At 36.6% G+C, this 24,725-nt stretch overlaps 1 protein-coding gene across 1 annotated transcript; it reads right to left on the bottom strand.

Moving 5' to 3' along the window:
- Nucleotides 1-1,665: 1,665 nt before the first annotated feature.
- On the bottom strand, nt 1,666-23,803 carry LOC146163446 (FRAS1-related extracellular matrix protein 1-like). The gene is made up of 44 exons (XM_083383217.1): nt 23,511-23,803; nt 22,554-22,673; nt 22,181-22,273; nt 21,368-21,528; nt 20,864-21,001; nt 20,026-20,137; nt 18,546-18,710; nt 16,159-16,278; nt 15,291-15,428; nt 13,691-13,863; nt 12,787-12,880; nt 12,133-12,303; nt 11,441-11,610; nt 10,459-10,671; nt 9,706-9,877; nt 9,254-9,465; nt 8,934-9,070; nt 8,702-8,853; nt 8,337-8,460; nt 8,051-8,239; nt 7,728-7,945; nt 7,478-7,612; nt 7,314-7,405; nt 6,641-6,812; nt 6,485-6,568; nt 6,254-6,359; nt 6,067-6,179; nt 5,846-5,980; nt 5,574-5,738; nt 5,238-5,499; nt 4,964-5,170; nt 4,792-4,899; nt 4,595-4,722; nt 4,382-4,533; nt 4,113-4,315; nt 3,868-4,047; nt 3,693-3,797; nt 3,531-3,625; nt 3,374-3,452; nt 3,233-3,315; nt 3,083-3,175; nt 2,647-2,837; nt 2,184-2,344; nt 1,666-2,087 (listed from the first exon to the last, which is right to left on the bottom strand). The coding sequence occupies exons 1-44, from the start codon at nt 23,748-23,750 to the stop codon at nt 1,882-1,884; spliced, it is 6,567 nt and encodes a 2,188-aa protein (XP_083239343.1). The 5' UTR covers nt 23,751-23,803; the 3' UTR covers nt 1,666-1,881.
- Nucleotides 23,804-24,725: the final 922 nt, after the last annotated feature.

The raw sequence follows: 24,725 nt of genomic DNA on the forward strand, positions 1-24,725 counted from the left end.
TAATCCTGGTTTGTATAATGTTTGGCTGTTTAGAAAAATTCCATTCTTTCAGATGTCCATTGTGATAAACAAAGTGTTAACAATCTCATTCAAGCTGCAAAAGTAAAGCTAGATAACTTTGCAATTCAAAATCCAAACAGGATTCAGAAACAGATTTTTCCTCATGAAAACTTTGATACAGGTGAAATACTTTTTTGGTTTACTTTCATTTACCTCATTTGACAATAATTGGCTAAATATGTTTTTTTTTGTTAGATTGCTCACATCCTAACACTCATAAAAAAAACCCGCAATATGACACTAATTCAAATTTCTATCGATCTCCTGTTCCAAATACTAGTACTCCAGATCACAATGTTAATAAACCACACAATGAGTTTCAAAGATTAACAAACAATATATCCTGCATTCAGGTAGGACTTGATTTTATCTTGTGTTGCCTAAGATCCTTTATAAATAGCCGATAAATAACAGTTTTTCCAATATACTACAAACAAATGTTTTAGAGTTCTTCAAGAAAACCAAGCTATGATTGTCGACCGAATGGAGCAAGTGGATCGGTAAACATTGGAGTTGCCCAACCCATTCAACATCAACAACCCAACTTTTATCCTGGTATGTGAAATGCTCGGTTTAAACCAGAAATTCAATGTTGTAAATGTTAAGATTAACAGTGAGCTTGCTAAACCGCATTTTTATATAAGTACTTTATGACCTATTTAATTGTGTGATCATTCTATGACTTGCGGTCAAAAGTCACTGAGCACATGGTGCCCTGACATTGTAGTTGTCCTTACGGCAGTTGGTGTTACTACCTTGTCGCGGTAGGAGCTCATTTTGTTAGTTACTTGTAAGTGTTTGGCAATGATGTTTAACTTACTGATTCTGTTTCTGTTTTATTAACATTGTTTTGTATTAATTCATTCGAATTAAGGAATCCACTTGTTTAAGCCTTTTCGTGTTTTAATAAATTCCTGTACGTGTACACTGATAAAGACTTCAGTATCGGATAGGATCCATTAGTTTTCAGTAAACAAGTCATTTTAAGTCCCAGTTTAAGTCATCAGTTGCCTAAGTCAGGTCCCAATCAAGCTTTATTACAGCAAGTCATCTTCAAGTCAACCCACTAATACAATAATAAAACCTAATCGTTCGATTATAAGCATAAAATGCAACTAAAAAATAACAAAAAACAACATGTGGCAATCTTAATCATTTTATGTGCAAAACTTTTGATATATAGCTTAATTTTATAATTAAATGGTAAATGAAAACATTTAATTTTAACCCAAGGCATTTGACTGAATGACTTTAGTGAAGTAAAGTTAAGTGCACTTAAGTGAAGTCATTAAGTCATTACAACACTGAAGAAACCTTCACTTAAATTTTTTTTAAGATCATACAAAATCATCATTTTCCAACTACAACCGTTATGAGCAAGCAAAGTTTCAACGCAGATCCAGTAGTGTTTCAATGACTCCAAACAACAGAAAAAAGCTTTTGACTTTTAAAAAGGTTCCAGGCAGCAGAGATGGGCAAACAAAACTTACTTTTTTCTAGTTTTTTTTACCCTTTTATTGTTTTGTTTTTCTACTTCTTTCACAGAGCTATGTTTGTGGTTGTTTCTGTTTCTATTTTTTAAATATGTGAAAAATAAAATGCAAGCCACTCAAGTTTATTCAAAACAAACTTTAAAAAAATGTTGCAAGTTAAAAAAATACTGTACATTCAGAAGCAAGTACAAAACAAATTAGGTAATAAAAAGTATGGAAAAAATTGCCACTGCGACAGGTTGCAGTTGATAATTCAAGTATAAAAGCACTTCAATGAATCTAGAAACTAAACCTAAGAGGTAGGTATGTTAAATAAATGCTGATGGAGTTACTGGTGCTTCATGCAAATGTATTTTGTTCTTTTCACTTGTCCTGAACATGAAATGTCTATCCATCTCTTTCGTGAATGGACAATGGCACAATCCATTCCACCGAAACGACGATCTCTCGGGTAGTTTTGTTTCCAGTTGGAAAATCTCAGCATTTCTCCATTTGCCCATTCCCACGAATCTTGGTCTAATTTTCTATTTAGGCCTAAAAAAGTTTGCAGTTAGTTAGACTTTTTGTTGTCAACATCAGAAAAGTATTGTATTTTTCTTTGCGATTGTTTGTTATCAGGCTGTTACTTACCAATTAAAAATGGCTTCTTTTTGGTCAATTTCCAAAGCCAATTAAGCTGTTTTCTGCTCACTATTGAAACTAAGTTTGCAGAGTAATTTTCTCTGCATTGACGCTGTGCTGAGTTCCAAGTCATTCTTGCTCCTTCTGCTGAAACTCCAACATAGTAGCACCTAAAATATTCAAATAAGGGACCAATCTTGTCAAAGTTAAGGTGCTTTTGGCAATTGTACAAATGTCTATATTGTGTACCCTATCTGCCCCTGGTTGTACATTATCTAGGCATAACCAGTAGTTCTAAAATGCTTTATAATATGTAATATTCCATATATAGTAAAAAAAAACTGCTGCTAATAAAGCTGTAAGAAACATTGTTAAAAAATGGATGTATGCTTCATTCCATAAATGGACTTATAAAGATATATAAAGTTCTGTAGTTTTTAGTGTAAAGAAAATATAAACAATATGCACTAACCAGCTGTCATGCTTTTTCCAACCTTTTGTACAGGTTTCTTTCGGTTGTGAATTTTGAGTATGCCGCCGTGGTTTCCATGGTAGCCAAAGTGCTCCATTGCATTTGAACAGTGAAGGTTTTTCTGAGTCGTAATACAATTGTCCTTTTGTCTCAAGTGAACATCTTTTTGGAATTACTTTTGGCCTGCCCACCTGAAAATATAGGATCACTTTAACATATTTGATTTAAAAGTAACTAATTAGGTTTTCTGCCATCTGAAGGTGTTTTATTTATTATGTATTGCCCTAGCTTTGTAATTTTATAAAATATTTAAACAGTATACTGACCAAAGTCTTATTCTTAAAGTAATTTTATTTTTTTCAAATATTTTTTTCAATTCTTAGCAAGAAAACACTTGGTGTCATGTCATTGCATTTTTATTTTTCAGTTGATCTACCTTTGGTGATAGTGTACTCTGTATTGAACTTTGACCACTCACTACAATTCTTGCAGATGCATTTGAATTTTCAACATTTAAATTTCCTTTGTACTAAAATAACATAGTTGAATTATTTAAATAAAAGATCGTTTAACTTTTTTGGCTTACCAATAAATTGTGACTTATTATTGAAGGGTCATCATTCAACGTGTTTGGTTTGCTGTTGCTTGTTGAAGGTTGGTTTATTGGAACTATTAAATATTAACGTTAAACAAAATGTTTCAATATTATTTGCTTTGAAATGCTTACATCTTATAGGCTTTGCCTGTGGTAGATTGATTGAGTGTTCTTCAGTCTCATCTATTGTAACTGGAAGAAGTCCATGGTACTTTAAAATATTAAAAGTAAATTTGTGATTGATTAAATTATTGGTTGAAATATGTTATCAGAAAAAATGTTCACATACAGTCCAGATTCTTATACTTCCATTGCTGAAATATGTTGATGGTTTCACTGTAGCTCCTAGCCCCAACTTGCCATAGCGTACTAGATTTGGTTTTCCTAATAAAGCAGTATGATAAAATTCTAGGCAAATAAACACATAGCATTTGTGCCAATTGTACAATACCTTGTATTGTGACAGATGGGTCATCTTTAACTGGAAGTAACTGGTTGTTTCTTTTCCTTGACCTAGATTTTTTGCGATCTTTGTTATTCCTTTTTCTTTTGGACTCTACAAAATGTGGTTTATTATGTGTGTAATTTTTAACAGCATTTTTTCATTTTATTGTTTTAAACTTTACTTTGTTTTTTGACTTTGGTGCATTTTCTGTGCGATGTATCAAGCAAAATAATTTTACAGCTTCGCTTCCGAGGGTGTAAAACAACATTAACTGGTGTATTTAAAATGATTCTAAATTTCTCCTTTCTTTCCTCAATACCATCTTGAACTGGCGAGAACGTCCAACTTTGCTTTTTATCCACTAAAATATATGATTTGATAACGGTATTTAAAGTGGTAAAACTTTGAACTAACATTTTTACTAACTTGGATCAAATTGCACCTGCAAAGCAGATTTCAAGGTAAAATCAGATGTCATCTTTGCAGTGGATTGCTTCACAGTTACAGATATGAAAGATGAAACTTTGGTATTGCCATATCGTTCCAAGCCAATTGATACAGGTCCTTTATTTTCGCATATCTTTAGTTTTTTTTTACTCATCTTCAATCTCGACCAAGACATTGCAAATCTAAAGGAAACACATTTCTCAATAAACGGATATTTAATGAATAAATAAAATTCATTTAAAATTCACCTGTTGTTAGGTGAAATGTTTCCCCAAGCATCTTCAATATAAAAAGAAAAGCTATCATTTGTAACTTCTAGTTTAGATGATATAATGTAGGTGACAGCACGTTTATCCAAGTCACTTTGGGTAAACCTGGCTATTGAATCACTATTTCCAATCTAGAAAAAAAATAACTAGATTATATATCCATAAAATTAGGGGCAACAAAATTTAACTTGCCAGTTTTAAGTGACCATAGGTTGGCAAGTTTGTCACAATAAAAGTTAAATCTGTTGACAATGATGTGCCAGCATCTTCTGCCTTTAGGATGTGACTGTCAATGTGAATAGCATACAACTTTCCTTTGCCTAAACATTTATAAGGATTATATTGCGCTAACAAACATGACATACACAATAGTCGACTATACCAATTACCTAAAGCTTGAATTGTATTTGCCTCCTCATTAAGGATTAGAGTTGGTGGTGTATTGTCAATATTTTCAATTTTTATGTAAAATGAAGTGGCTGTTTGAATATTTTTGTCTGCAATTTTAAAATAGTTTACTTTACTTAGGGTATGTTACTTGTAAATTACTGATTTCTTTACCATTTATTGTGTATCCATTATGAATGCTATCAGAGGCTTTAAAGGTAAACCTATCAATTAAAGCTTTGTCGCCATTGTGTTGATACGAAAACTGTAGATTTTCGATGTCATTTTGAAAAACCTCTTTGTTTTCCTCATTTAATTGGATTTCCCCCAACCTTAGCAAACCATGCTGTGGAAATTCTGTGATAATCAATTTTATGTTTGCTGCATAAATAGACAATCATTAGGTTCACTTAAAAAACAGCAATAATGTATTTTAAAAAACGCTAACATTTTGGGGTATCATCATCAGCAATGGTAATTACACTTGGTCCTATCACAACGGTTGAATCTCTATATAGCATTAGGTTAGCAGAATTCTGTGATGACTCATCAGGAGCCTTTCCTCCATTTATTACCACTCTTGGATAATCCGAATCGATTGATGTTATGAAAATATTCAGATCTGCTTCACGAGTTTTCAAACCATTACTTGCCAAAATCCGAAATGAGTCAACTGGCGAATCCACTTTACTTTTATGAATGTACACAATCTGGATAAAAATAAAGGCGTTATCATGAATCGAAAATCTTTGATAGACACTGCTACAATTAACAAGCATCTTACATTTCTTGCTAGTAAATCCATTTGTGAAAACATTTCTATTGGAACATCAGGGAAATTTACGTATTCAACTTGACCAAACAATGGTGGACGTATCACTTCAAATGTAATTTCATCAGGTTGGTTTGAGTCATCCCTTGCAACTAGGTTGTGCGTTGTAATAAACACCTGTTTCATACAAAAAATATTTAATAGATCATATTGACGTTCATAGACTTTTTAAATGGACCATTTCTACATTTAACTAAACCAAAGATAGTTGTACAGTCACCTACCTTTTGGCTTTCGTTGACATGTATTGGATTGGTAATAACATGCACTGCACTTTTCTTTGTGTGTTGAATCTGTATTTGAAAGTTCATTCTTGATGTTGTAAATTCCCCATCAGTGACTGAAAAGCGAAATGAATCCTAGTATAAATAAAACAATACCCTTGCTTTACTTATTGTTAAATATATTTTGGTTTCTTTTCTACATATAATTTATTTGTTTCTACTTTTGATTTTGATCCAAGTACGCTTTCGTGTTTGTATCTGATCTTGTTCAGTTCAACATCGAGTTCTGAAAATGTGTCCGCATAGTTCATCTTTCTCCATTCTGGTGTGCTTGCTATTAACAGAATATATTTTAAAATGTAGCCCATCTAAAATAACAATAAAATAATTTGTAAAAAATATTTATACTTTTAATTTGCAAGCTTCCTCTTCTTGGTGTTGAATGTAGTTCATAAACAAGATTAACAGGCTTGCTATCACCATCCACTGTGTGAAGATATTTCCCGCTTAGAACCTAAAAGAAAAACATAAACTTAGTTATCCCCTAAATTGTTTCTCCATATTGGAGCAGTTTTTTTGATAAGGCTAATAGTATACTACTTCATTCAGGTTTTATTAATGCTACAACTGTTTTTTTACCTTGGTTTCCCCAAGTTCAATTGTAAGTGGCATATTTCTTTGTACAATGGGACGTTCATCATTTACTGTTGTAACATCTACCATCTACAGAAAAGACGAATAAAACTTTAATTGCATAATAAACACAAACACACATACATGGTGATAGGTATCTACCATCATTTTCTTCATAGTATGCTTTCCATCGGATATTTTAATCAAAAATTGGTCATGTTCATTCTCACTTCCATCATGCATATATGCTGGAAGAACTTTGCTGCGAACTAATTGATCCATTGAAAATTCGTCAATCGGTTCCATGTGATGCCCAGCAGGGTGAATTTGAAAGCTAAGTTAAGTTTATCTCATAAGAATAAATGTTAACTTAAAATCATTATACTATCAACCAGAGTTGGATCAATACCATTAATTCAGTTCAATGCAATTACAATTACTCCATTAAATGTCAAATAGAATTACAATTAAACTAAGTTTTTTTATTGCAGCTGAAATATGGAAACAGTTTATGTCTCATCGCTTCCCAAAGAAAATAAACAATGTGGAACATTATTGAAACTTCAATTTTCTCAATATCACTTGAGCCAAAATTTTAGCAAATTATAATTTGAATTACACAGAATGAATATACCTGAATTAAATTAAAACTGTCATTTGTTACATCAATTACAATTAATCCAACTCTGCTATTAACAGAATCATGTTTATCACAAAAAAGAAAAATTGTGATTGTTTAGAATGTGTAACATCTTTATATTTTATTTATAAAATTTCCATAATAAAAGTTGTTGGCAAATAAATGGGTGTACTTTGTAATACAAGTATATCTCACCCTGTCTCAGAAGATCTTCTAGACCTCTCCATTATCTGCATTTCATCCGTTACCATTCCATGGACTGGTGGGTGACTAATTGTAATCATCACCTACAGAAAGGTGAGTTTTTATTTAAATCCTTCTGTTCGTAAAGCAATGCTATGGGTTAACAAACCGATTACATGATCATGTGGGACATCTAAATCCTCTATTGACAAAATTAGTGGAGCCATTTCACCTTCACTGCATGAGACATTTTCAAAGCTAAATATTGGTTCTTCATCGTTTTGTGGAATAATAGAGATTAGAAAAGGTACCTATATAAATTTTCACAAAAAAGGTAAAAATATTGTAAAATTATTCTATATTAGTTTTAATTATACTAGGCAATTTAATAGAAGGTCAAAAAATAAACAAATGTGTTGTTGTTACCTCTGCTGAGCGGTATTCTCCATCAGTAACACAAACTGAAAATCGATCTGAAGTTGGTTCTATGCCTCTGTGCACAGACTGTACATACTGGATATGACCTGACATTAGTTGTGTGTAATTAAATTTGTCCGTCGGTTTTCCAATGACTTTTTCAAACCCAGGCCTTGGAGTAACATCTTCTATAAATCCAAATCTTGGGCTTGAAGTAATGACGAAAGCTGAAAATTGTCAAAAAGTTTGTTTACGGATTTGTATTATTGGGTTAAGTCAGTAAAATTGAAGAACATTTAAAAAGGTGATTTAGTTTAGTAAAGTAATCTTACTCAAATTCTCTAATGGTGAATCAACATCTTCAGCCATAAGAAAGTGTCCACTGAAACTTTGACTTCCAGATTCATTACATCTAAACACTTGACGGCCAAGGGCTATGCGTGGTGGTCTTGAGTTAACAGGAAGAATCACAAAATGTAGTGTTGCCGTATCTAAAACCTCATCAAAGGCTGCAGGTTGTCCTTAACACATAATAAAAATAATTTAAAGTTTTAGACAGAAAAAATAATAATAAATTTTTCTACAGAAAAAAGAGAAAATTATACTTTATTAAATCACCTCTTCTATCAGAAACCATGATGACTACTTCATCTGTTATTGGATCTATTCCAATTTCATGTCCATTGTGAGTATACCTTACTTTACCTGATAAAACTTCATGTTGCATGAAAGTGGCAACTGTCTAAACAAATTAACCACTGTTAACAAACTTGGTCAAACCTACAATTTGCAACAAAAAAATGAATAGATTTTGGTTACACTTTGCACAGCTCTGTAATATGAATATTATAATTAAGCCAATTTATTCAACAAATCTAACTGATGACGATACTAGTACATTTTAAAACAGCTTTCTTAAAACGCTGTTGATTTATTAACCTACTTAGCTTGCTTATGAATATTCAAGATAAATTATTTTCAACCTGTCCATTAATTGTGATATAACCATTGTTTGGAGGTGTTAACACTTCAAATATAAGATTATCGTCCTGAGTATCAGTATCTGTTGCTGAGAGAAATCCAGGTGTAAATACCACACTTCCACCTTCATGTAGTGTCAGTGGACCGTTACTATCTGCAATAACAATATTTTTTTAATTAATAATGGACATTTGTGTACCATTTACCGTTTGTTACAGTTGAAAAAGTCTAAACCTAACAATGATGGTCTTTCATCGTCAATTGGTTGCAGTCGAACAGGCATAGTGATTGATGCATTTTGACGTCCATCTGTAACAGTTAACTCAAAGCTGTCCACATGATTTTCTGAGTTGTCATGAGTGTATGCAACTCTGCAACAAAATTGGTTACAGATATTACAATATAAATGAAGCACTATAAACATGGCATTTTACACTTAACAACACATATAAAGTTTGTTCTTTGATACCAATAGTGCTTATTATTATTATTAGTACGATAAAATTTGCTTACTGACGGTATAGCATTTAGCCTTAAAATAGGCTTAAACCAACCTTAATAACTTAATATCATTCATTGTAAAGGTATCTCCATTTTTAAGAATATTATTATTGTTTTTCACAAAGCCATGTCTTGGTGCTTTGGACATAACAAGTGTAAGTCCATGTGTAGGAGTATCATCGTCATCAACTTGTATCATAGCATTTGAAATAATAGAAGTTCCGCCTTCATTGAGGTTGAGTGGTGTAATTTGGATTCTTGGCGTCTGAAATGTTTATTTATTTTTAAATATGTATGCCCCTTTATCAAATCTACCATATTACAAATACAGTATCATGACACTTAAAGCCGACTGTTAAATATGACTTGTTACTTTTTACATATTTGCAGCATCAATGTATCATAATGTATTGCACATTGATTTTTAATAGGTACTTTTTTATATACCAAGGCGAAATTGCAGTTTGAAATGGTTTAACAAAAACGTTTTCAGGGATTATTTAACCTGGTTATCAACTGGTAATATCGTGATAGAGAATCGAATTCCGTTTTCAGCCTTTCCTCCAACATCACTGGCAGAAACTACAAACTCGATGTCGACCGGATGCAAGCCAATGTCTTCCATTGGCGGCATGTATGCAACTTTCAGGTGGTTTATTCCTCTTTGTGTAAACGCCCTGAACACAAAGATAACTTAAGTTTTTTTGGCCATAAGACGGCCTGGACAGCCAAAGTTAAACACCATTGCCTCAGACTCTGGAGCCATTAACGACTTACGCAATGTCTCCAGCTCCGGTTTTGTAGCCACCAAACACATATCCAATGGCTTTAGCTTCATGCTCGGTGGTATTTTTTTAAGTTACTTTAGCACAGGCTAAATTAAGTTACATTCGTCTCACTAAACTGTTTAGTAGTTTTGTTTGAGCAATTTAAATTTTTTCGTAACCTAGAGCAGATAAAAATTCAGTAGTTTCAGCTCTCGAAATTTTTAATCGCTAGGGATCCATCTCTGGCTCCACAAAAACATTAAAAATTGCCTCAGTTCTTGCTTCAAATAATAAAAATGACTCCTGCTTCACAAACAAAATAAAAGGTGCGGCTCTAGCTCCAGCGAAAATGCTTGGCCCTTAAATCAACGGCTCCCAAGCCCTGGCCAGAAGAGTTATAATTACTAAACTGATGTGGATATATTATGTTTAAATAGCTTATATAACTTTTTAATGTTGGATTCAAAAACTTGTTTTAATATTTTCATCACCTGGTGGGTTGAACATTGGGGTCTTTCATTAACATAATCATGTCATCTGTGTTTATCAGCTTTCCCGCATCATCATGGAAAGCATCAAACCCGATCCTGGTGCATTGCATGGTTACAGTGTAGGTTACATCAGAGCCCTTCTTTTCCACATCTGTGAAATTCAGTTCCTTGCTTGTGATGTGGATTACATCGGTTTCATTCACTGTAAGTACCCTATGAAATTGTATTAGAAAATAGTTGTTACAAATAATTTTTTTCCCAGTTACCAAAGATTAATTAAAATTAAAGATAAACGTATTTTTTGTTTAATGTTAGAACTTATTGGGAAATTTGACAGTATTGCAAACAAGTCATTTTGAAAAGACTTAAGTTCTAGTCCAGTCATTTGTGAAATACCTTATCCAAGTCAAGTATTAAAGAAAAAAAATCCAAGTTAAGTTTTAAAGAAAAAAACAAGTCAAGTCCCATTTAAAGTCATCAGTTGCCCAAGTTAAATCATTATTAGAGAAAGTCATCTCTAACTCAAATCACCAATATCAAAATAAAATCATAAACCTTCAAAATTGGTAAACTCTACCGATTAGGAGCAGTAAGTCAACTAAAATATTATGAAACAATCTGAAGCAATCTGATCGTTTTACGTGCAACATTCGAGATAAATAACTCATTTTTATAACAAAATGTTAAATAAAAGCTCTTAATTTTAACCCAAGTCATTTGACACAATGACTTAAGTCCAACTCAAGTTATTTGTCCAAAATAAGTCAAGCCAAATCATTTTAACCAAAATACTTAATCCAAGTCAAGTCCTTCAAAAACTGTGACTTAAGTGCACTCAGTCAAGACGTTGCGTTAATTCAATACAACACTTGTATTTAAATTATAGCCTTGAGATGTTGTGTATGCAGCACAAAGTATCTAAATCAGTATTGATAATAATAATAACAGTAATAAAACACTTAAAATATTAACCTAAACTTACAATGAATTTCCAGTTCCAGGCTGTGGCGGCAAGTCGTCTATTGGCGTGATTTTTATCGTAACTCTGTTAATGGGGGACACATTTGGAGTCGGTCTACAACTGTCAGATAGGACAAACTCGAAAGAATCTTCGAATAATTCGCCCCCAAGGTGTTTGTAATGGATGAGGCCCTTTGGATAAAGTCAGAACAGTTAAGAAAATGATTTTTTATGTGGAAGCTTTAGTAGCCTATGAAACTATTAGATTAAGAAGTGCTTTGTATAAGGTTTCCTTTCTTCATGAAAGTTATGTTTGTTGGTGAAAACTTTTTATGTTAACTTATAAGAACATATTGTGCCTGATTTTTGTATTATTCAACAGACTGTGTTGAAATAATACTATATGTTTAAAAACAAAAAGTTTTTTTATGATAATAAGTCAGTGTTACTGTATTTAGCCAAACTCTCTGAAACTAATTTAACAACTAACCTAAGTAAAAGCCTATAGGTAAAGGATTTAATGCGACAAAAAATTTAAGCAGCCCAAAACGGCGAAATTGAGATCTGAACTCTCAATCTCAAACTTGCGAAAAGTTAACTTGAGAAGGTTACCATATAAGTTAGTTAATAAAAGAATAATCTGACCATTCAAGATTAAGGGAAAACAAGGGCAACTAAGTTTTTAAACAAATAAAACCATGAACCGCTGTTTACATTGTAGAGATCCTTCTGTTGAAAGGTGTTCACCGACCAGCCACCCCTATCCCAAGAGCGCTTCTTCTGAACCTCTCCAGCTCGCGGAGGCACGGTTATGTTGAATCGGATGTAGTCGGCTGCGGAGTCGGCGTCTGAGGCCTCAAGCATGAACCTGTGGATCACGATTACCTGGGAGGAACAAGTTTAAGGTAAGCACAATCGTTGAAATACAGTTTCTTGTTAACTCTGTCTTTCGGTGTTGTAGCGAATAGTGTTCATAACGCAGAACAGATGCAACGGGCATCCTCTTTTCTATCTTCTGCGATAATAGTCAGGTTTTTTGCTATCCTAAGCTGTTCAGCGTAATTACATTATGGCTTGACTGGTAGCGAAAAAAACATTTATATTGAGGGATTTGCTTTAGGCTGCGCTAGTTTACAAAGATAAGTTTGTTATATTGTGAGTTACGTAGTACCTCCCTGTTAACAAATAAGGACATAAGTCTGTTGTAAGTTACCTTGGAGCCGTATGCAAAATAAACCGCCCTTAAAAAAGACGACTAGGCAAGCCACTCAGGATACCTTGACTTCCGTATCGTGACAATTTTTTTGCAAACGTTTTGTATCCTGAATCTTAGTATTCGCGCAACAATCTCTTCAGCATATTAGTTACCTGTCCCTCCTGCACTTGGAACACGATGTTGTTGATGAGAAAGGGCGGTGCGTCGTCCTTGGGCAAAATGCTGATCGGGATCTTGAAGCGGGTGCTAAAATATAGGTGTGGAAAAGACGTTAATAAAGACAATTTTGGCGTGACTACAACATAGAATGGTTACAAGTGTTTTTTGGCCAACGTGCGTTCGAAATGCGAGAGAAAGATGTTATATTTTGTGTTGAATGCTCTATCTTGTTGAATTAGGACCTTGGGCAGGTTGTTGCGCTTGAGCGCGAGGCTACCTCTCCCAGTGTTTCCACGAAGAGTAAAATATAAAAAATGGCTCTTTTAACCACGAGCTTGTGTTAAACACAGCAATGTCGTAATTGTTCGGAAAACGCTTGGTGTGATATCCAACCTGTTGAGTTACACAAACAAGTTAGCCAATGTCGCAAAAATTGTGCGTTTTTTCCTTCTTCTGGTATTAATTTATGTTCGTAATTATGCCAACAAAGTTGTTCGTCAATTAAGGTATGCCCATTATGGCTTACTGTACTATACGGGCATCTGTTTTCCGGGGGCCCGTAGTTTGACTCCCGCTTGAGGTAACCCGAACCGTATACAATCTAAGTACACTTAAACTATACTCAATGAAACATACACACACATATGTGCGTTAACAACTGTGATCTAGCTCTTCTGAAGCCGCGTTTGGGCGAACGATTACGTATTACGTATCATTAGTCAGTTGGCTAGTAACTCAGTTGGTAGAGCGACGGTCCCGGTATGGCTGGGGGTCGTGAGTTAGAACCTCACTGCAAGCTAGTTGTTTTTCTAGCCTGCCTTGCTTGCATCATTGATCGACAGATTCGGTGAGTCTGCAATGGCTTTCGGTTTACATGTAAACCAGTGCAAATTTCACCTGTGTCGGAGATCGGTGACTCGAAAACTGACAAAGTCCTTCCGCGTGTCTGTGTCGTCATGACGATACGTCACCGCCCCGTTTTCGACGTCACGCCACGAGAAGGTGAAGCCAGGTCGCTCGTTTAGGTAGAGTCGGCCGTGCTGAAGGCCGCCGGACAGCGTGAAACGAACCTGTGTGAATTGAGCGCGTGTTTAAATAAGTGGACGAAAACTTATTCGCAAGAAATTTGCATAACCGTATTCTGTTTAATAAAGAAATATTCGAAACGTTTGAAATTATACTCACTCTGTATACGCTTTGATATTAGCGATATTATTCGTCTGCTATTAGTTATGTGTTTAGTGCGGATTTCCTGAGTCTATTTTGCGTGAATCAAAAGTGTGACTTTTTTGTAAATAAATCTGAATCTGCGTAGATTGAACAATAGTATAAATACTATAAAAATCCAAACATTTTGGCAGATAGTTAACCGAGTCCAAAGTGTCGCAACAGGTTTGTGCACATATTTTTTAATTTGTGTTGCAGAATTTTTGGGTTGAAATTTTATACTGTACCGCCGCGTGTCTGGTTAGAAAACATTTTGAACTATCTGTGTTAGCTTGGTTATGGGTGCATACTGTATAATATACATACAGTGTATATGGTTAAAATACCTGTCCTCGCTATTAACGTCTCCTGCAAACTAAAAGAAACGAAAGAAGACGCCTGACCAAGAAAACATAAAAACACTATAAGTGGTTAAAAAGTAGGATAGTACGTGCTAAAAAAATAAAGTGTACAGATATGTTGTTGGGGTGCGATAACGAAACACGAAAGTGTCGCCATTTTTTGAATTATTAGATTCAAATCAGTGTCCGGAAACCAAATCGGGAAGAAAACTATAGGAAGCGCTCAAGGCGACATTTTAACTGGTTGTTTAGACATACAGCAATAACTCAAAACAAGTTAACTTTTCAAAAAAGTTGCCACTGGTAGGCTGCCAAGTGTCGCACATCAACACTTCAAAACGTCACACAAGCCTAAACATCATGCGACGACAGAACGAATGGATAAAGATTTAAAACGTTGTTATGGTGGGACTAGAATCGCTTTGTTCACAATTAGCAAGAAGAGTGGTTCTCTATACCAAAGATTTGTCGTCCACAAAGATGCAGTATTCTAGTCAACAGTTATTTATTTTGGCAAACAAGGCATAGTAATAAAAAAGCATGTATTGTCATATTAAATTTCATCGGAGCTTTTTGTATTCGCCTGGTTTTGTAAGCTGTCATAAGGCATATATGGTGTCAATTAGTAAGTAATATTTTTTCTTCGAGAAAATAATATAAACTAGCCCCACGGTTCCAGGCATTAAACCCCAAATGTCTTTTTCAGCCCTACATACAAGTGATGAAGTCAACAACCGTTTTTAGTCAAAAGGATGACAACACTTTAAAAGCACTCATTTGTTAAATAAAGAAACATGTCGATTACAGTATTTGAAAAAAGGCGTTGATGACTGCGACAGCCTTTAGAGTTCATGTGCTGTAAAAAAATGCTAAAATGTCGACCAAGGGTCTCAATAAAGGCCATTTACCCAGGTTTGAAAGGCACTCACCCGGTGCAAGTTGTCCTTGTCCACCACTTGCAGGCAGTTGCGTGTGATTGCTCTGCTCTGCCCCTCGAGCATAGTAAGGCCCATGTTCCAAGAGACCCTGGGTGCGTTGGTGTGAGCCACTCGAATCGAGAGTAGAACCTGCGGGTAAACAGTAGTAATTTGTCGGTTCAAAGAGCCTCCGTAGACGCGTGAACTGCGTCTCTAGGTGCTGGTTTATTTTTTCACGGTTGCGCGATATAGTTCGCCGAACGACTGTTTGTCTGTCTCGCTGAACGGTCAGAGGTAAGGAATGTGTTTATGTTTCGGCGTTCTTACTGAATGGTTTGGACCGCGAGCGAAGTCATTACTGTTGCCGATATCGCTTTAAAACTTTTTGCAGTTTTTAGCTGTTTTCATGTTCATGATGTTTATTTTCATTTAAAAATTTATATCATGAACAATTTGGAAATGATTGTTTGCCGGTTGTGCTAAGACACTCTAAAAAGCTAAAAGAATATACACAATATCACCATTAGGCTACCATTGTAAATTAGCTCTTCCTCGTTAATTTAGCGGAGATTTACACGACGGTGGCTGTATTGACTTATTAGCCCTCTAAGTTTATTCTTGTACATAGACATGTTATGAGTTCTGTAGATAATACTAAACCAGTTTATAGGAAGATTTTTAGATGCACCGTAGAAATGTCAAAGGTTTACTGAAACAAATAATATTAAATTTATTTCAAACTAAGAACGCCGTTTAGCTATTTTTCTGTTTTTATTTATGTGTGTTGTGTGCATATTCCATCACAGAGGGTCACAGAACAGTGTTTAACTATGGAAAGTTTTTATCTATCTTAACGTGTCTATTTTGTTGATCAACTCACCCTTATAGGCCGACTCTCCATAAAGTACGCGTCGTAGGCGACCAGCTCCATTGTGAAAGTCCTTCTCTCGGTAAATGAAGTGTTGGGGGGTTGATAGGCAATCTGAAGTTCATTGACGTTCTGCGAAAAATTCATGTAACGTTAGTTTTGCACTCACACAATTGCCGGTTGTACCGGTTTGTTTCACAGACATTTTAACGCGAAAGTTCTCCAATTTGAGTCAGACCGTGAAAGGCTTTCATATAACCAGGCTTGAAATCTTGACAGATATTATCTCATAAACCCACTTCATAGGCCAAATTTAGGTGAATCCTAAGCTGAACCTCTTGATGTAACTGGTGAAAATAAAATGGCCAAAACTTATTTCGCTTTTATATTTTATTTTTAATAATAACGGCTATTTATGTTTTTTATTGTTATTAGTGTATGTCAGCTTAAAACTAGAACTTAACAACGCCCTTCAAAGTTTAAAAAAGTACAACCAACTAGGGCCAACTTAAATTTTCTTAAAATAAAAATATAGCGTTTTAAACTTGTTCAAAAGTGTCCTATACTAAATAAATAACCCAGGCAACGAATTCCACAGTTCACTTTGGGGAGCGGGTCGGCCAACAACGTTTTGAGAAACTCTTCATAAATTTGGCGCCACCATTTCTTTAAGAGGGCTCAAAACGCTGGCCTTTTTGCGTTTAGGCTGACGCACGAACGGGACTGACCCGTTTCTCGTGACGTCACGACTAGTAAAAACCGATAGCCGCGGGAAACAGTCGTACTGAGGCTGTGTGGCCTACTCAATTGCTCCAAGGAATGACAGGCTAGGCTTGACGGCTGTGTTCACAAGCGGCCGTTCTGTCATAGTTGGGCTAATCGCATTACCCGCCGATTCGTCGGTAAACACACAAAACGCCGCTTTACGGCCGCTCGATCACTTTCTGCTGCTAGGATTATGTAATGGCTTCCGAGACGCGCGCGGTTTGGCCGTGTGCCAAAAGGAAAACCGCCGGCCTGAGAGATGGTTTCAAGCCGGCGGCCCTTCAAATCACCAAAGTCAGTCGAAAATAACTGGCAGATAACTTTAACACCGAAATTACATACTTACGTATATTTGTTTTAAACACAGTTTTACCACCGTCTTAATACCGGTCTATATTTTCTAGATTTAAAAAGAATCCAAAAAATTGTAATATTCGATATTTAATAATGCACCACAAAGCTCCAAGGATCTTGTTTTGTGCTGTTTACCATTTAAAAATACGAGTTGTTTTCACCTCTTTTATTCCATTACCCCTTAGATGAGCTCGCATAATTATAATCACCTTTGTAAGGCTATGACCGGCAATCAACTTTTGATTCTACCCTTGCATGGCCTAAATATTTCCATTCTAGTTTTCGGAGCGGACTTTTTACACACCATGCTTTATTCAGAAGTATCTGAAATCACTAATGTATTTAAAAAGCAATTTTAAACGCTCTGGAGATTAAAACCGCAGTCGGAATCGACAAATTATCCCTTCTCCCTAATACCTCACTTGACGTTCAATTTTCGAAGCGACAAAAATCCCTCGGGGATTTGGTTATAATCTCGCGGGAGAGTGTGCTTAAAACCTCGTGGTGAAATATCAACACAACAACAACACAAACATAGTCTGGGCCCGAAAGTGCTTTCTCGAGATATTCTTTAGTGTGTTGACAGATTTACATTTTACGTCAGTGCGAATTTCTTCGAAACATTAAGACCTGTCACCTTTAGACCGTGATAAATCGTTTGTTTTTGTTTGCGCGTTAGGAAAATTGTTATATGCGGAGTGCATCCGCTCCTGAGACGATTTACAATCTCGCTCAAGCGACAAAATAAACACAGACAAAATTGCAGATAAAATGTAAACAAACGACCTATACTAGTGGTTTCTAGTAAAACAGGCCTTCGCACTTGAACCAATCGTTTTTTTTTCTTGTGTTTTGGCATTTGTTGACGATTTTTGGTGGTTTATTTTGTTCTGGTCCACAAAGACACAAAAACAAAACAACCACACAAGACGCCAAGCTCGAATCCAGAGTTAGAGAACTAGTAGAACTTTAACCGTAATCACGTAGGTAGTGGGCCCAAGGCGCCTTGCCATCGCACTACGGCTTGGCTGACCCTTGCGATTACCCCAAATGCGGATAACTTGGTCGTATAATTTCTGTTAGCGGGGTGTGTTCACGCAAAACCCCATAAAAAATTTGAAAATTTGTAGAAACAATGAGCACTAACACACTAATGGTGGTCGAAGCATCAGCCAAAACATTGTTTAATGAAATATGTCGACCGCCATCTCCATTTCACAGCCTGAAAACGCCATAGGCTTAAATAGTCAAATCCCAATTTAGTTGCTGAAGGAACTTACATGTTGCCAAAACGAGTCGATAGGCTTGCCGTGGTCGCTGAGATGAGCGATAAAGCCTTGTTCTGGTTGCCGAGTGATGTTGAAGATCAGTTGCTCGTTTCTCGTTTCGCCGTCCATTGCCGAAACCGCCATCGGAAGGATGTTGGTCAGCACGAACTGGTCAACCTATACGAAGAAACAACGACCAGTGATTTCCATTATTCCAAGTTTAAATAACCTGGGTAGCCTATTACAGGATCAGACATTTCTGGTAAAACCTAATTGACGGCGACCAGTGTTGGGACAAAAACAAGCATTGTTCCCAGTTTAAATACCCGATTATGGCAGATGACCTGGCGCTTTTGTACACTATACAGGAATACACAATACACATTCATTTAAATAAATAAAAAGACTGAAAAGTTTTAAAGGATTCATATTTTGCAAACTTAAGTTTTTACAGATAGTTGTTCCATTTTCATGTCCATATATATATATATTGTTCAACAATGTCTAAATTTCTCCCAATAAACTTTAATATTTACTAAGTCCTTTTATTCAATTAAGATAATTTCATAGTATTCCCGTCATAATTTTTTCGCTCTATTTATCAAACGCTTCGTTAAAAAAAATCAGGACGATACCGGTTAAAAAAAACTAAATTCAAGGCAAGGCCAGTGAGGGTTATTCGTTTGCTCGTGGTTTAGGGGGCGAAGGGGTCGCGCCCCTTGTTACCCCATAATTAGATCAGGGGCGCGGAGTTCAGTGAAACGCTACACCCGTTTGTTGCCACATCAGAGAATCACCAAGCCTTCTCTACTGCTGTTAGGTTATGTCTACCCTTGAAACACTCAATTTTCATTGAGGCGTGTGTTGTGCGGTCAACACCTAATCAACTTGACGATATCCACGTGTTGCCACATCACTGGAACGGCATGGCCCTACCTACTGCTCTCCTAAGTTGCTCGTATCCTTTAAAACAAGTCGGCCTTGATAAAATGGTATGTTTTGTGGTCAACACGTCAAGTAGATTATCCTAGAATGGAAAAAATGCGGCCATCAAGCTGCCCCGAGCCACATTGTCCATAACACACTTTTGCACATATTCTGTTCCGCTTTGACGGCGGTGTTACGGCTTGTTTGTTAGAGAAAATATTTGCAACCACAGACAGTTAGGAAAATAGGTAAAAAATGGTTCGTGTTTTGTTTGATTGCTTTTCACACGATCATTGAAAAAAAATATTTTAAAGCCAACCTTACATGTTTTTATTGTTTATTAATCGTATCTATGATAATGACATATTATGTACATTTTCTTACTAGCTGACAAATCAATTCTATTTACGGCTTTAAATAAAACTATTTGTGTTGATCTTTTTCATCCGGCCTTTCACATCACTTAACTATAAACGATACACATTTTGCCATATCAAAGAAAGCCAAGGCGTTTCTACTTATTTCCTATTGTCTCGTAAAGCCCAAAATGTCTCGTAAAGCTCACCTCGACGATGTACATGCTGGAGAAGCTCGCCTTGGGAGGCTGGTTTGGAAAGGCGCCGGCGATTCGGACTGGCAGCCAGTGTCTCTCCTGCTGCAGAACTGTCCCGGAACGTCTACGACGATGAAAAAAAGATACAAAAATTTTTAAACCCGCACTCCTATCATTTATGTTAATAACACACATTTAAAATGTTCTATAAAAATGCAACATTGCATTGGTTGTTGATAAAAACAATTATGAAAAGGTGCTAAGCTAAGGTCTTGGTTGCTTCTAGCAAGGAACTACCAGGAAATGTAAACCAATAAGCACAACCGTCTTATGTTCATTATTTTGGGAGAGGTTTGAGCGCAAAATTCACTGGGATATGATGTTATTGTGATTTATCTGCTGATGTTAAATAAAATATTCTTTAAGATCAGCTTCTTGGGTAGCTACATCATACGTTTGCGTATTACTTGTGCGAGACGGTTGTTGCAATAAACCTTGTTTACAGACTAATTGCCGCAAAGAAACTTTTAAAAACAACAACTTATCGAAAAAAAAAAACAGATTAAAGGTAGAAACGATTGATTTCCTGCTTAAATGGATCAGTTTCCAAATATAAATAATTTTTGAAGCTAAATAATTATTATCAAACATAATGAAAACGTTCCCTTTTTAAAACGTTCAAAAAAAAAACGGTCCTACCCAAGTTTGAATGCCATCAAGAGACTCCGGAAAACCACAGACTAAGTCCGGCCACGAAAAAAACGCAAACTGTTGACAAAATGCGGCGCGTCTAAACAGGTGCGCGAGAAATTTGATCGGAAGCCAGCCAAAAATCGCGTCAAATTCTCACCTGTCGGTCACGATCACGTGGATGGGAATGTAGTCGACGTCAGGTGTGGGTGGAGACAGGTGCTCATAGCGGATTCCCATAAGAAGGAAATCGTCGCACGGATGGCGAACAGAGGAAATTAATCTGTACTCGGCGTCTCTGCAGAAAAAGGAGTGCGTTTTTTTCTTTATGGCACGATTTGATATCGTTGCTCTTATTCCAAATGGCAGTGTAATAACTTGAGTCAATAACTTGGCCTAAGTCACTATTTTTAAATGACTTGACTTAGACTTAAGTCATTGGTCAAATGACTTGGGTTGTTATTAAATGTTTTCACTTAATGTTTTATTATAAAATTAAGTTATTTTCATAATTCTTGCACTTAAAACAATTATATTGCTCGATGTTGTATTTTTCCCCCATTGTAGAACAACGCGAAAAACGCGCTAGGTCCAACTCGGTTGTGTGCCACTTTTCGTCAGAGTCTTGTTACGTCATAAAACCTTAAACTTAAAAAACAACAACCTGTCAAGTTCACGCGGCGAGGATGAGTTGTCGGGCGCAACCAGCTGTCCATGTGCCGGAAACTCGTGAAGTGTATGTTGCAGGATACGAACTTCGCACAAAGTGTCGAACTTGCGGTCGTAGTCGAACTCCATCACGTCTTTCGTGATGCGGTTCGAAACCTGTAAGATTTGAACTCGGTGCTAAACGTACGCAGTTCGACGCCCATGTGAAGCACTTCCTAATCTAGGAGTTTTACCTTGAGACGTTTCGCTACAGTCCGATAATTGTCTCAACTTGCGTGTATTATTGTATGCTTGATGTGAGTTATATTTTATTTGCATTCACTGTTTTTCATCTCGGTAATTTATTGCTTTTGTAAAACTAGAAGTTAAGTTACTAAATTGTACAACGATTTTTTAGTCTATTGGTGAACTCAAATATTAAACAGACCTAAAAATACCAGGAAAGCATGGTCGTTTAGTTTTGTAAAATTAGTTCTTATCATGGTAGTAAAAAACGTGCCTTTTTGTGGTAGATTAAGTCGCATTGCACATAAAATCCGTTTTTCGAGCGTACCAACTTTGGCTTCTGAAGGTGGCACCCCTGCCTAATTGTGTTTCATACGTGGATCGACGCCGTTTGGATCCTAACATTTTGCAAACTATTAGTGCCCTTATATATGGTGTTTTTAAGTTTACAGTTTTCAATCGGGCAGCTTGTCATAGTGTTTAATGGGAATATATTTCCAACGTATAGGCCCACACGATGACCTGCATGTCAAACGAATGTGACAGTTCAAGAGTGAATACGCGGAAATAACGCGTGGCTCACCTTCGATGTTGGCGGTACTTCTAAGTTCACCTTGTTGATTTGAATGATATCGCAGCGCGAGTTTAGTATTGATATCCTGAAGTACACGGTTTCCTGCAAAATAGAATCGACGATTAAAACGACCTTTTAAAATGACCTGTTGCTGGAGTATCCTTAACATAGCGTTTTGGCTATACAATTGGGTATTTAAAGAGATAAAATTCGGTCGGAAAATCGAGATTTCTGTTGACTTTATAGTTACTCACTATACAATGTAGTATATTTACATACCATTTATATAGGACTATTTTTTGGCCAAACACACCCGAAATTAGATTAAATGTAACCTTGTGATCTAAGTAACATGAAATGTAAGAAATTCACTCCAACACACCTGAAGAGTCTCGTTTGGAAGCAGGACGTAGGCGTTCATTTTGATGACGTCTTCTCGTAGAAAGGGAGATCCGTTGTGCTCGTAGCGAACCGATTTCGGCAGATAGTCGCAATCGAAAACCTGCGACAAGTGTCATTGACTTGAATTTACAAATAAAGTGATTGCGATTGGGGTTAAGTCATCAGGTCAGTTTACTTTTTCAACTATTATTTGGGCGGTTTTCATGACAGTTTTTCAAACAGCGTTTTTTTTTTCAACCTAAATGCCGTTGGAATTTAGGCAACTCGATACTTTTAATCAAGATCTGCTTCCTATTGTGGGTTTCCCAGAAAAACAATCTTCGATTCAAACAATCCCTCGGGGTTTTCGGAAAGATTTTCCCAGCGATATCCAACCTCTAGCGTGATTTAATAAACTTCAACTCTATGATAATAGAACAACGACCGTATAGGAACCTACTTTGCTTTATTTTACTTAAGTAGTATAAAGGCTATACTGGAGTTCAATTTAATGTGCTAAAGAGAAAATAAAACTTACCGCAGTAACACTACATTATCGGTAAATTGCCTAACCTTCCCATAAAACATGAATAACACAATGAAATTTCCGACCGTCTAGGAAACCACCTTGCTTCAATTTACCTGCGATTTTTAAAAGTTCATGAGCCAAAGAGAAGATATAACTTTCGGTAGCCGCAGTAGTATGACATTATCGATAAAATTTGCCCTAACCTGCCATTAGACCCGAAATATGGAAGCGTGCATCACGTGTAGCACAACGAAAACCGTAGCAACGAGTTTCAATATATTACTTAGATTTTTAAAAGTTAAAATATAGTTTCGGTGAACCAAGACATTATCGGTAATTCGCCCAAACTTCCCATAAGAAGTGAAAGCAATTTGCACACCACAAGTACTAGGCGTACATCGCGAGTAACACAATAAAAACCGTTGGTACCTCGGGAGTCCAGGTTCCCACCCTCTGGTACATAGGCTCGGCCTCCACTTGGACCTTGCAGACTTGCCCGGGCCGCACGAGAAAGCTGAGCAAATCCTTCCGCACGTATTCCACTCTCCCGTTGGCAACTTCCATCACTGCATTTCTTCGGACGATGGACGACAGGCCCAAGTCAGGCCCAATTGTCGTCAGCAAAATCAGCAACAGCCGAGATAAGGCGATAGCAAACGTCCAATTCATTTTCGTCGCTAACCGCTTCGACGCATTTCGTCGCTGGAAAATATTTTTGTGAAAATTACGGGTCGCTCGAATTGCGCGAGAAATGTAGTTGAAATTCTACTTTGCCTTCAAAGCTTGGTTATGTCGCCCGACTAAAATGAATAGTTGCCACCCCTTTTCTCAATCTCCCCCCTATTTTTTATGAAGTTTGTAGCGAATATAAATCTACTTTGACTTCAGCCATATTACTGCGCTGTCTGTCTTACAAGGAAACGTTCCGATGCTTTTCATGAGCACTTGATTTTGGGCGTGCGACAAATGTGCATCGAATGTAAATATAATCATGAACAACTTCTTAATGTATACTGAGAATTTATGAAACGTTTTAAACCATAAGGCAACGGTACGAAAACTGTCGTTAAAATTACGGAAAACGCCTGCTTCTGCTATTTAAACCTACGTCTGTCAATGCAAGAAAAGCCACAAATCCATCGCAAAATCAGCGTATAATTTCGCGCTTAAAACCGTTTATGTACCTGCTGAAATGTTTACTGAATCAACGCAAAACAAGCGTAAACTGTCGCCTATCGAAGCACCGGCACTCAATGTAACCTAAGCGACTGTAAATTCCGCGATTTGTCTTTGTACAATGGCTCTTCACTCATCCACGCCGCCCGAACAAGCAGCAAACATCGGCGGCTTAGCGCGATAAGGTTGCGGTGTAGGGCGGAAACGCAAGCGATAAAAACGCACAGAAGCAGCAGCAGCCTGACGCCGGCTAATCGCAGCACGGCGCGGTTTGATGCAAGGCGATCGGTCGATCGACCATCGCGCACTGACGTAAGGCGAAGCGCATCAAAGCGGCCTATTGTTTGCTCAGCCTCGATTCGATAGCCCTCTGTGTAGCGGCGTGACCGGCGCATATTACCGCCGGCGCTGGCCCTTCGCTGGTGCGATTCACCTAATTTCGCCGCCGAAATCTAAGTTATGAGGTGC

This window comes from Ascidiella aspersa, chromosome 2, assembly GCF_963924565.1.
Source record: "Ascidiella aspersa chromosome 2, kaAscAspe10.2, whole genome shotgun sequence".
Lineage (NCBI taxonomy): Eukaryota > Metazoa > Chordata > Ascidiacea > Phlebobranchia > Ascidiidae > Ascidiella > Ascidiella aspersa.

Bases quoted from the DNA above. Each gene is read 5' to 3' on its own strand.
- LOC146163446 (XM_083383217.1), bottom strand. From the start codon at position 23,750: ATGAATTGGACGTTTGCTATCGCCTTATCTCGGCTGTTGCTGATTTTG. The intron at 7,406-7,477 runs GTAATCGGTTTG...ACCTTTCTGTAG, and splicing joins TAGATGTCCCACATGATCAT to GTGATGATTACAATTAGTCA. The intron at 6,569-6,640 runs GTAGATACCTAT...TCTTTTCTGTAG, and splicing joins ATACTATGAAGAAAATGATG to ATGGTAGATGTTACAACAGT.